The 13324-nt window shown below is 48.5% G+C and overlaps 1 protein-coding gene across 2 annotated transcripts in view; it reads left to right on the forward strand.

Annotated features, from left to right (window-relative positions):
- The first annotated feature begins 2154 nt into the window (after positions 1–2154).
- The window catches only part of LOC117883365 (exocyst complex component 1-like), a 66900-nt gene continuing 55730 nt past the window's right edge, over positions 2155–13324 (forward strand). For both annotated transcript variants that reach the window (XM_034782622.1, XM_034782623.1), the window contains exons 1-2: positions 2155–2279; positions 4803–4933. In XM_034782622.1, the coding sequence (XP_034638513.1) occupies positions 2156–2279; positions 4803–4933 (255 nt within the window). In that variant the 5' untranslated portion in view covers position 2155. The remainder of the gene's footprint in view (positions 2280–4802; positions 4934–13324) is intronic.

The following is a 13324-nucleotide window of genomic DNA, read 5'->3' on the forward strand; positions in this document are numbered from 1 at the left end:
ATGGTCACTGCCTCCCAGGTTCCCATCCACTTTTGCTTCCCCTACTAGTTCTTCCCTGTTTGTGAGTAGCAGGTCAAGAAAAGCTTTGCCCCTAGTTGGTTCCTCCAGCACTTGCACCAGGAAATTGTCCCCTACACTTTCCAAAAATTTCCTGGATTGCCTGTGCACCGCTGTATTGCTCTCCCAGCAGATATCAGGGTGATTAAAGTCTCCCATGAGAACCAGGGCCTGTGATCTAGCAACTTCTGCTAGTTGCCAGAAGAAAGCCTCGTCCACCTCGTCCCCCTGGTCTGGTGGTCTATAGCAGACTCCAACCACGACATCACCCTTGTTGCTCACACTTCTCAACTTTATCCAGAGACTCTCAGGTTTTTCTGCAGTTTCATACCGGAGCTCTGAGCAGTCATACTCCTCTCTTACATACAACGCAACTCCCCCACCTTTTCTGCCCTGCCTGTCCTTCCTGAACAGTTTATATCCATCCATGACAGTACTCCAGTCATGTGAGTTATCCCACCAAGTCTCTGTTATTCCCAATCACATCATAGTTCCCTGACTGTGCCAGGACTTCCAGTTCTCCCTGCTTGTTTCCCAGGCTTCTTGCATTTGTGTATAGGCACTTAAGATAACTCATTGATCGTCCCTCTTTCTCAGCATGAGACAGGAGACCTCCCCTCTTGCGCTCTCCTGCTTGTGCTTTCTCCCAGGATCCCATTTCCCCACTTACCTCAGGGCTTTGGTCTCCTTCCCCCGGTGAACCTAGTTTAAAGCCCTCCTCACTAGGTTAGCCAGCCTGCTGGCGAAGATGCTCTTCCCTCTCTTCGTTAGGTGGAGCCCGTCTCTGCCTAGCACTCCTTCTTCTTGGAACACCATCCCATGGTCGAAGAATCCAAAGCCTTCTCTTCGACACCACCTGCGTAGCCATTCGTTGACTTACACGATTCGACGGTCTCTACCCCGGCCTTTTCCTTGCACAGGGAGGATGGACGAGAACACCACTTGCGCCTCAAACTCCTTTATCCTTCTTCCCAGAGCCACGTAGTCTGCAGTGATCCGCTCAAGGTCATTCTTGGCAGTATCATTGGTGCCCACGTGGAGAAGCAGGAAGGGGTAGCGATCCGAGGGCTTGATGAGTCTCGGCAGTCTCTCCGTCACATCGTGTATCCTAGCTCCTGGCAAGCAGCAGACCTCTCTGTTTTCCCGGTCGGGGCGGCAGATAGATGACTCAGTCCCCCTGAGGAGGGAGTCCCCGACCACCACCACCCTCCTCCTCCTCTTGGGAGTGGTGGTCGTGGAACCCCCATCCCTAGGACAGTGCATCTTTTGCCTTCCAATCGGTGGAGTCTCCTTCTGCTCCCTTCCCTCAGATGGGTCATCTAGTCCACTCTCCGCACTAGTACCTGTAGAGAGAACATGGAAACGATTGCTCACCTGTATCTCCATTGCTGGTGCATGGACGCTCCTCTTTCTCCTTCTGGAGGTCACATGCTGCCAAACCTCCTCACAATCCTTCTGTCCCTGCTGTGCCTGCTCTGAATCTTCAGAACACTGTGGCCGTAGAAGCATCTCCTGACGTCTGTCCAGGAAATCTTCATTTTCCCTTATGCAACGCAGAGTCGACACTCGTTTCTCCAGCCCTCTAACCTTCTCTTCCAATATGGAGACCAGCTTGCACTTTGTACAGACAAAGTTGCTTCTGTCCTGTGGAAGAAAGACAAACATGGCACAACCTGTGCAGGTTACAACAGCTGATCGCTCACCTTCCATATCACGGTCCTCTTAAGAGCTTCCTCAACTGTTGCAGGAACTACTCAGAGAAACCTGCAGATGAAAGCCTCAGTGCGCTCTCCCCACGCGAACTCCCAGGCAAACTCCCGCTGTTAGCCTCTGCTGTTCGCCGCTTAGCTGGTTCGCTGCTGACTGCCCTTATATACCAGTCAGGCCCACTCAAGGCCCACCTGGAACAAAGCACTCCCAATTCACACTTTTCAAACAACAATATTTATCAAAGTGCATCAAACAGACAGGGCACTTCTCTATTTCCATACCCTGGGAGTGGAGGGCAAAGGGGACCATCACCCAGGTTCTGATGACAGACAAGTGTAAGGGGAAAGAGCACAATAATTGTTGCTTGCTGTCTCTTGCACAGCTTGCCATGGCCTCTCCCTGGATCTTACTGGAGAAGGATGTGTTTAACCCCCAGAATGAGAGACTGCTGGAAATTGTCCATGTCTGGAAAACGGGAAAGAAGAGGAAGAACTCCATCCTCTGTGTAGCTGGTGAGTGCCCTGGTAGCATAGGGAGGATAGTTGGTTAGTGCCCTGGTGGCACAGAGAAAATGGCACAGAAAAGGCTGCTGTGATATGGTAAGGTATTTTGGAAGCACTGTTGATTTCATCTCTGGGTGGGTAATTTCTTGGCTTTGGAGAAGGTACTTGTCTTTTTTATATGATACTTTTAATATTAAAATCAAAAGTTTCTGGACCTTAGGGTGGGAACTTGTGTTTATCACAAGATTTCACATCATAGCACGTTGAGAGCTAGAAACAAAGGAGGCAGGGGTTTGCTTTGGCTGCATAAAGATCTCCAACAGCCTATAGAAAGGCTAATAATTTACAGGACTACTCCCTACATTAGTAATTATTATTCCCATTAATGTCTCATTGTGATTCTTTGGGGTTCAAACCAGACCAGTCAGGGGTTGTGTCATCACCTGTCTTGCAACCCTGGAAGCCTTAAATGCTGGGCTACTGTGGCCCACTGCCCTGACTATGCCTGCCAACATACAAGCATGCAGGCCACACCCTGGCTTCCACTGCCCTGTTACTCTTTGCAGTGTGACCCCAACACCCTCCCAGTCCCAAACTATCTGCCAATATGACAGTCAGCTGAGGTTCCCAGAATTGTGAGTTACTGTGTTACCCCTCTCAGCCTCAACGAATGAGAATTTTGCTACTGTTAAGCTGTGTGACAACTCCCTGACACACCAGCTCGTCTGCCATGCCAGCCAACTTTTCAGAATTCTGCCTGACCAAATCTTGCCTACCAGGTAACAAAGAGTGAATCCCAACTCCCGAGTTCCCCAGAGACATCTCCCTGCAGCGGCCAAGCCCTCTCCTGGAATACTCTCAAAAGTTAAGTTAATTGCTCCTTTAAAGAGACAACAGCAGCTTATTAATTTAAATGGGGTTTGACAAACTCTTAGTTCAATCACCACAGTGAACTTGTTTATAGTAAAAGACAGACAAGTTTATTAAATAACATCACAGGTTTAAGTGATACCAAGTATAAGGAGTAAAGACAGAAATGTGACAAACAAAAGTAAAGATACTCTAATACTTAATTTCAACAAATTACAATCTTTGCATAAGCAGGTTCTCACCTATATTCAATTCCCAGAGACTTCAACCCTCTTGGCTGATGGACCCAACATTCTGAGATTTCAAGAGCGCTGGCCCATTGATGGATACCCAGTGATGGATACCAAAACAACTTTGTGTTTTGGCTTCCATTATTTGGATTCCATAATGCTTAATTTACATTCGAGATGGATAGATCATGGCCTTCCTGTAAGGGAAAAAAACTGTTTCTGCCCGTGCTTGGTCAGTCTTTAAAGTATAATATCAGGGAGTATCCATAATTCCTCATGTAGTATTAATACAGATATTTCACAGTGATACTGATCATCAGTGTGCCACAAGCTTACATAAAAGACCTTACCCAATACCCATTTATAATGCAGTAACATTGTATATATTCGGTTGCTTATCATTTGAGGTTCAGACCCTCTCTCCCCCCACTCATCAGGTTGCTGGCTTTATTTGCCTTTTATGTAAATATACCTTCATTGTCTCTGCCAGATGACCAGGAAGATCAGACGAGCAAATACACATTCCTATATCTAGGGTAGACTGGGCTTATGCATTGCTTGCCAAACACATAATTCTTGCACATATTTAACTCTTTGTATACACCCTGTACATAAATAACTCAGTATTAATGATCAGTGAGTTATTAGTTTTCCAATGGTATATTACATGCCACCTTTTTGGTAAAGATCATGACAACATGTAACCTGATTTAATGAACTGTCTGGAGCAAACAACTTATAACAGGTGCAGTATCGAAGAACAACATAATTCTGTCTCTCTATTACTCTACAGAGAGTTTCATCAGCATCTAATTGATTTAGGAGCGTAAGATTGAGTTTCCATAAGATTTGGTTTCCTGGGTGACTCAATCCCATTTTAGGCTGGTCAGAAAACAAGAATTCCATTTTGTGAAAAACAGGCATAGAACACCATACCTTTTGAAAAATCGGTGTGAAGAGACCCCACTCTCACACATCCTCCAGAATAGCCAGTAGCCCAGTGGCTAGGGGACTGATGTGGGAGACACAAGTTCAAGTCCCCGATATGGAGCAGGGACTTGAATCTGGGTTTCATACATCTGAGGAGAGTGCCCTAACTACCAGTCTAGGGAGTCTCCATGGCCTAATGAATATATAATTATTTATACAAAAATTGAACAGCACCAACAGAAGATGTTGAAAGAATCTAACTGATTCAACAGCCTGATGGTTAGTCACTCACCTAGAATGGGGGAAACCTAGGTTCCGAATCAGGAAATTCATCGATGTAGTTCTAAGAGAGCAAATCCCATATGGTAGCATTCACTGAAAAGCAGTGTCAATGCAGTGTTTGTAACCCTACATATCAACCAGTCAGATACGTACTTGTACACTTTGAATATGTGTCTCAGGCCAGCAGTAACGTCAGTTTTTTCTGCCTCCTCCCATCCAGTGGCTGCTTGGAGGCCAATGCAGTTGTTCCTAGAGAAGGTAAAGAAGGCAGATCGAGGTGATCAGTACAAGATGACTGACAGGTGGCCCTTAAAGGATCTGAAGCTGGTAGATGGGAAGAATGTCAATCAGGTACTGTTAACCTCTGCTTCCAATCAGGGTAAAGGGCTTGAGAGAATACATGATGAACGGAGAGAGGAATGGATGGGCAGAGGATGTGAAGCCAGAGGTACTTAGCCCTGGTCTTAGTTTTCAGTAAGAAGAATGCATGTTTGTGTAGGCATGGGATGGGGATGAGAAAATGGACCCAAATTGCTTTTAATCCACAATGAAACAAGGTGGAACAAACCTTGAGCTCAATAAAATCGTGTGAGAAGAAAATCACTGCAGGAAACATGCCAGTCTTTTCCTTTCCTTGGGCAGATTTTGCCCTGGGTCTGCCCATTCCCGGACAATGCACCAATCCTACCGGAGTGCTTTGGACTTTTCTTTTCTCATGCCTCTTTTGGATGGGGGTAGGGCTGTTAAGGAGGTGGGGGAGGGGTAGCAAGCAGGGAAATGCTCCTCCTTCCTTGACACAAAGAAGTAGTGGGACGAGAGTAGCACTGGCAGGTTGAATGGAACTCAGAGCAGGTTGAGCAATGAGAGAATGTTGCATTGGCAGAGCCTGGTCCAGCTCCCACTGGAGCCAACAGAAGCATCCACTGATTTAAATGGGAGTTGAATCATGTTCTGTCAGTGCAACAGTCACTCATTATAGTCATACATAGCCTGTCCTGACAAATGAGAGCCTCCAGGCGCTTTTTCTAGCGGTCCTCATACAGACTTTGGAGATGGACTTTGTCCTCAACTGTGTAAAGCTCTCCATTTGAGAGATCACCCACTGTTTGCAGAACCCGTTGCAAGACCGGTTTGCCCACATTGATACTTAATACTTAAGCAGAGGGTATTTATTGAAAGGATGTTTCTTGGAAAGTGGGGGTGCTGGGTTGCTGTCAGTTTGTGCTTCAACGGTGACATTATGGCAGTTGGCAGAGAACTCTTGGAAAGAAGTATTTTATTTCTGCCGCCTGTTGCTGGCAGCACATTAAATTTGTTATCATTAGTTTTTTATTAATGGGACTGTGCCAGGGGCCTTGGCAATGAGCCCATGTTTGTACAAACATAGAAATAAATGAAAGGAAGTCATCTAAATAGTTTTCCATTCTGTCTCAAAGACGTGCCTGTAGGCACCAAAAAAGGTGAGAAACAGCCTGCTCATTAGGACTTACTTAGAAAATAATACTTCCAACTTTGCAGGGAGGTTTTGATCAAAGGTTGCAAGCTGAACTGATATTTCATTTTGTTATGTTTTGCCGTGCACAGACAGCACACAGATACTTTCCACCAGCCTGATCTTTAATTTAGATGACAGCCCGGAATCTACTCCCCATTAAATCAGTGGGAGACTTTCCAGGCCCAGTCAGGTCTTAAGAGAACAACAAAACAAGAATGAACAAAAGTAGATGCTCCACAAGCACATAGTGTTTCTCCTTTGTAACAGTCTGCGCTGACCTGGACAAAAAAGTGTCTGCCTACCTTGGCAGACAGCCCGGTGTTTGGAGATTTAAGAGGGACAATACACAGAAAACAAAGGCATAATAGTTACATACCAGTAGCAAAATAGACCATGCTTTTCTGTGATGACAATCTTAAAGAAAGAATCAAAATAGAAATTTAAAACATTTTGCGCCATAGCAGCAGGCGTTGTGGCAAATGGGCAACAAACTGAGCACCACATGTTGCATGCCAGAATCGTAGACATTGCCTATCATTTGAATTTATTATGCAGGGTGTAATAATCTCACGAGAAGTCTGCACTGGTATGCTGGGATATATCTGCATCATGATGTTACCTCGGCTAGAGACAAACTTTCATCCTTATGAATGCAACACCACCACACTGACATCACTGTACAAAGTCACACCACCACCAGGCTGCAATTCCCATAGGTGCGCCCCCTCTTGGCTGGGTGATATAGTGGGCTCTCCTCACCTCACACCCTATGCCAACAGCTGCTTCAGCCCTGCTGATCTGCCTCTTCTCATTATTCAGCCCTCCAGCCAGGTCACTTTAAAGTCTCTCCCCTTCAGGGGTAATAAAGGCCAACAAATAGGAGTATGTATCCATCCATCTGGTCTTCAGCCCTCAACTCTAGGCCCACAGTCCCTAGTCCCCTTTGCTCAAGGCTCTCAGGGTATGTCTACACTATGAAATTAGGTCGAATTCATAGAAGCCGGTTTTATAGAAATCGGTTGTATACAGCCGATTGTGTGTCCCCACATAAAATGCTCTAAGTGCTCTAGTCGGCGGACCGCGTCCACAGTACTGAGACTAGCATCGACTTCCGGAGCATTGCACTATGGGTAGCTATCCCACAGTTCCCGCAGTCTCCGTCGCCCATTGGAATTCTGGGTTGAGATCCCAATGCCTGAATTATGCAAAACAGTGTCGCGGGGGGTTCTGGGTACATGTCGTCAGGCCCCTCCCCCTCCGTCAGAGCACCGGCAGACAATAGATTCGCGCCTTTTTACCTGGGTTACCTGTGCAGACAACATACCACGGCAAGCATGGAGCCCACTCAGATCAGCTCACCGTCACCATATGTCATCTGGGTGCCGGCAGACGTGGTACTGTATTGCTACACAGCAGCAGCAGCAGCTAACTGCTTTTTGGTGGTAGATGGTGCAGCATGACTGGTAGCTGTGGGGCTGGCAGCTGTAAGGCTGCATTGTACCAGCCTCTGGCCTTTTGGTAGAAGATGGTATATTATGACTGGTAACTGTCATTGTTGTACTGCAGTGGCTGTCAATCATGGGCACCTGGGCAGACATGCTACTGTCTCAATGATGATGGCTATGAGTCATAGTATGCTATTTTCTGCCAGTCGCCCAGTATTGTCTGCTAAGCACCCAGAAGAGGCTGAGGGCGATCTGGGTGCTGGCAGATGTGGGGCTGCCAGATGTGGGGCTGCATTGCTACACAGCAGCAACCCCTTGCCTTTTGGTAGAAGATGGCATATTATGATTGATATCCATCGTTGTTGTACTGCAGTGGCTATCAGTCATGCTGCACTGTCGGCTGCCAGCTTAAGATGTAAAAAATAGATTTGTTATGTATTCATTTGCTTCCCCCTCCCTCCGTGAAATCAACGGCCTGCTAAACCCAGGATATTCAGTTTAATCTTTGGGGGGACCATTCTGTGTGACAGTTGTTTGTATTTCTCCCTGATGCACAGCCACCTTTTTTTATTTTAATTCCCTGTACCTGTATGCCATGTCATCACTCGGCCCTCCCTCCCTCCCTCCTTCCACTGGTCCGTCAGATACTAGTTTCGTGCCTTTTTTCAGACCAGGAGCCATAGCTAGCACTGGGATCATGGAGCCCACTCAGATCACCGCGGCAATTATGAGCACTATGAACACCATGCGCAATGTCCTGAAGTATATGCAGAGCCAGGACATGCCAAGGTGAAACCCGGACCAGCCGAGGAGGCGATTGCAGCGCGGCGACGAGAGTGATGAGGAAATTGACATGGACATAGACCTCTCACAAGGCACAGGCCCCAGCAATGTGGAAATCATGGTGTTACTGGGGCAGATTCATGCCGTGGAACACCGATTCTGGGCACGGGAAACAAGCACAGACTGGCGGGACCGCATCGTGCTGCAGGTGTGGGACGATTCCCAGTGGCTGCGAAACTTTCGCATGCATAAGGGCACTTTCATGGAACTTTGAGACTTGCTTTCCCCTGCCCTGAAGCGCCAGAATACCAGGATGAGAGCAGCCCTCACAGTTGAGAAGTGAGTGGCGATAGCCCTGTGGAAGCTTGCAACGCCAGACAGCTACCGATCAGTCGGGAATCAATTTGGAGTGGACAAATCTACTGTCGGGGCTGCTGTGATCCAAGTTGCCAGGGCAATGAAAGACCTGGTGATATCAAGGGTAGTGACTCTGGGCAACGTGCAGGCAATAGTGGATGGTTTTGCTGAAATGGGATTCCCAAACTGTGGTGGGGCCAGAGATGGAACCCATATCCCTATCTTGGCACCGGAGCACCAAGCCACCAAGTACATAAACCGCAAGGGGTACTTTTCAATGCTGCTGCAAGCCCTGGTGGATCACAAGGGACGTTTCACCAACATCAACATGGGATGGCCAGGAAAGGTACATGATGCTCGCGTCTTCAGGCACTCTGGTCTGTTTTGAAAGCTGGAGGAAGGGACTTTCTTCCCGGACCAGAAAGTAACCGTTGGGGATGTTGAAATGCCTATAGTTATCCTTGGGGACCCAGCCTACCCCTTAATGCCATGGCTCATGAAGCCGTACACAGGCAGCCTGGACAGGAGTCAGGACCTGTTCAACTACAGGCTGAGCAAATGCCGAATGGTGGTGGAATGTGCATTTGGACGTTTAAAAGCGTGCGGGCACAGCTTACTGACTCGCTCAGACCTCAGCGAAAAGAATATCCCCATTGTTATTGCTGCTTGCTGTGCGCTTCACAATATCTGTGAGAGTAAGGGGGAGACATTTATGGCGGGGTGGGAGGTTGAGGCAAATCGCCTGGCCGCTGATTACGCGCAGCCAGACACCAGGGTGGTTAGAGGAGCACAGCAGGGTGTGGTGCACATCAGAGAAGCTTTGAAAACGAGTTTTGTGACTGGCCAGGCTACTGTGTGAAACTTCTGTTTGTTTCTCCTTGATGAACCCTCCGCCCCCCCCCCACCCGGTTCACTCTACTTCCCTGTAAACCAACCACCCCACCCTCCCCTCCCCACTTCGAGCACCGCTTGCAGAGGCAATAAAGTCATTGTTATTTCACATTCATGCATTCTTTATTAATTCCTCACACAACTAGGGGGATAATTGCCAAGGTAGCTCGGGATGGGTGCGGGAGGAGGGAAGGAAAAGGACACACTGCATTTTAAAACTTTAACTCTTATTGAAGGCCAGCCTTCTGATGCTTGGGCAATCATGTGGGGTGGAGTAACTGGGTGGCCGGAGGCCCCCCACTGTGTTCTTGGGGGTCTGGGTGAGGAGGCTATGGAACTTGGGGAGGAGGGCTGTTGGTTACACAGGGGCTGTAGCGGCGGTCTCTGCTCCTGTCCTGAAGCTCAACCATACGCTGGAGCATATCAGTTTGATGCTCCAGCAGACGGAGCATCGACTCTTGCCTTCTGTCTGCAAGCTGATGCCACCTATCATCTTCAGCCCGCAACTTGCTCTGTTCATCCCGTGATTCAGCCCGCCACCTCTCCTCTCGTTCATATTGTGCTTTTCTGATGTCTGACATTGACTGCCTCCATGCATTCTGCTGTGCTCTATCAGCGTGGGAGGACATCTGGAGCTCCGTGAACATATTGTCCCGCGTCCTCCGTTTTCTCTTTCTAATGTTCACTAGCCTCTGTGAAGGAGAAACATTTGCAGCTGGTGGAGGAGAAGGGAGAGGTGGTTAAAAAAGACACATTTTAGAGAACAATGGGTACACTCTTTCGTTACAAGGTCGCATTTTTCCTCTTATAGTGAGGGCCTGCCGGTTTGGTGTAAGAGATCACTCACGCAGTGCCAGGCAACAGATTTCAGCTTGCAGGCAACCATGGTAAGCCACAGTCTTTTGGCTTTTTTAACCTTCTTAACATGTGGGAATGGTTTCAAACAGCAGTGCCCTCATTTCCCATATCAAGGATGAATTGTGTTGGCCATTTAAAGTGGGTTTTCAATGTAAAAGGAGGGGCTGCGGTTTCCGGGTTAACATGCAGCACAAACCCAACTAAACTCCCTCCCCCGCCACACACCCAATTCTCTGGGATGATCACTTCACCCCTCTCCCCACCGCGTGGCTAACAGCGGGGAACATTTCTGTTCAGAAGAGCAGGAACGGGCACCTCTGAATGTCCCCTTAATAAAATCACCCCATTTCAGCCAGGTGACCGTGAATGATACCACTCTCCTGAGGATAACAAAGAGCGATAAGGAATGGATGTTGTCTGCATGCCAGCAAACACCGGGACCATACGCTACAATGCTTTGTTATGCAATGATTCCAGACTATGTGCTACTGGCCTGGCGTGGTAAAGTGTCCTACCATGGCGGACGGGATAAGGCAGCCCTCCCCAGAAACCTTTTGCAAAGGCTTTGGGAGTACATGAAGGAGAGCTTTCTGGAGATGCCCCTGGAGGATTTCCGCTCCATCCCCATACACGTTAACAGACTTTTCCAGTAGCTGTACTGGCCGCGATTGCCAGGGCAAATTAATCTTTAATCATTAAACACACTTGCTTTTAAACCATGTGTAATATTTACAAAGGTACACTCACCAGAGGTCCCCTGTGTGCCCTCAGGGTCTTGGGTGAGTTCGGGGGTTACTGGTTCCAGGTCCAGGGTGACAAACATATCCTGGCTGATGGGGAAACCGGTTTCTCCGCTTCCTTGCTGCTGTGAGCTACCTACATTACCTCAATCCTCATCTTCCTCGTTCCCCGAACCCTCTTCCCTGTGTGTTTCTCCATTGACGGAGTCATAGCACACGGTTGGGGTAGTGGTGGCTGCACCCCCTAGAATGGCATGCAGCTCCGCGTAGAAGCGGCAAGTTTGCGGCTCTGCCCCGGACCTTCCGTTTGCTTCTCTGGCTTTGTGGTAGGCTTGCGTAGCTCCTTAATTTTTACGCGGCACTGCTGTGCATCCCTGTTATGGCCTCTGTCCTTCATGGCCTTGGAGACCTTTTCTAATACTTTGCCATTTCTTTTACTGCTACGGAGTTCAGCTAGCACTGATTCATCTCCCCATATGGCGAGCAGATCCCGTATCTCCCGTTTGGTCCATGCTGGAGCTCTTTTGCGATCCTGGGACTCCATCACGGTTACCTGTGCTGATGAGCTCTGCGTGGTCACCTGTGCTCTCCATGCTGGGCAAACAGGAAATGAAATTCAAACGTTCATGGGGCTTTTCCTATCTACCTGGTCAGTGCATCTGAGTTGAGAGTGCTGTCCAGAGCGGTCACAATGAAGCACTGTGGGATACCACCCGGAGGCCAATAACGTTGAATTCCGTCCACACTACCCCAATTCCGACCCGCAAAGGCCAATTTTATCGCTAATCCCCTCGTCGGAGGTGGTGTAAAGAAACCGGTTTAAAGGGCCCTTTAAGTCGAAAGAAAGGGCTTCGTCGTGTGAATGTGTCCAGGCTTAATTCGATTTAACACTGCTAAAGTCGACCTAAACTCGTAGTGTAGACCAGGCCTCAGTTGTCCTCTTCTTCTCAGGGCATGCCCATCACCTTCCCCAGGACACGCATCACCTTCCCCAGGCCCTCGTACCAGCAACCAAGGTCAGCTCTATCAGACTCCTCGCTGCTGCCTCCTGGACTTCTTTTTACTAAAGACTTTTTGCAGGCCTTCTCCTCATAGCCTCGCTAGGGTCACCCTTCTCTCAGGGCCAGAACTTACAGGGCTCTCCCCTGGAATCCCCATCCATAAAATTCGAAACCAACAGTACAAACTTAACCCAACTTCTGCCCTCCTGACCTTGTTCTTTCATCTCTCTTACATTACAGCTGAACACCTCCCAGAGCTCTCTCCCTGGAAGTCCAGATCCTGCCCTACTGTACAAAACCAGCACCAGAGCCTGCTCCACACCTCTCCTGGCCTCTCACCAGACCTCACCACTCAGGAGAAATTCCCAAGACCAGCTTTCCCCCAGAGCCCTTTCCCTGACCATGCCAGTCTCTCTACCCTTCAGTACCCACAGACAAACTGCAGAGTTCCTTCCCTTTCTCCCTGCAGCCTCCTTGTGCACCACACTTCCTCTCTTCATAGCAACAACCAGCTCCTCCCCAGCTGGGTTTCATCTATAACTAAGCTTGGCCCACCCTCGAGGTGCAACCAGGTGGGTTAATTGGCCTCTCACACCTACACTAACCCTTTCACCGCCTGTGCAGGGTAGACGCCCCATCATAAGTCCATTCAGGACACTTGAATTGTCCTGTGAGGGCAGCTTGTAGGATGCAGAGACAGGATTGTGAGAATCAGCATGGATGGCCTCCCTGCTTATATGGGCTGGGTGCTGCACCTTCAGCTATACCAGTCAAAGTTTTGTTATCAAGTCTGCTGATGGGCCAATCTTCCAGAAAGGAAATACTGCAAGTCCATCCCCTAATGCCCCTAGGAAAGACACTGTATTTCCCAGGAAGCTACAATTCCACCCTTTCCTGGAGAAAAGCCCAAGTCCCCAGAAATGATCCCTCCATCACCTGTTGTGAATCAACCACTAGAAACACACAGACCATCCCCTCCACTTCAGAACAAACTCAGAGAGCCACCTCCCCCACCCTCACCCCCACCACCTACAAAAATTGGAAAGAGTCCACCAGAAAGCAACAAAAATGATTAGAGGGCTGGAGCACAGGATTTATGAGGAGAGGCCGAGGGAACTGGGATTATTTAGTCTGCAGAAGAGAAGAATGAGGGGGGATTTGCTAGCTGCTTT

Source organism: Trachemys scripta, chromosome 9, assembly GCF_013100865.1.
Source record: "Trachemys scripta elegans isolate TJP31775 chromosome 9, CAS_Tse_1.0, whole genome shotgun sequence".
Taxonomy (NCBI): Eukaryota; Metazoa; Chordata; order Testudines; family Emydidae; genus Trachemys; species Trachemys scripta.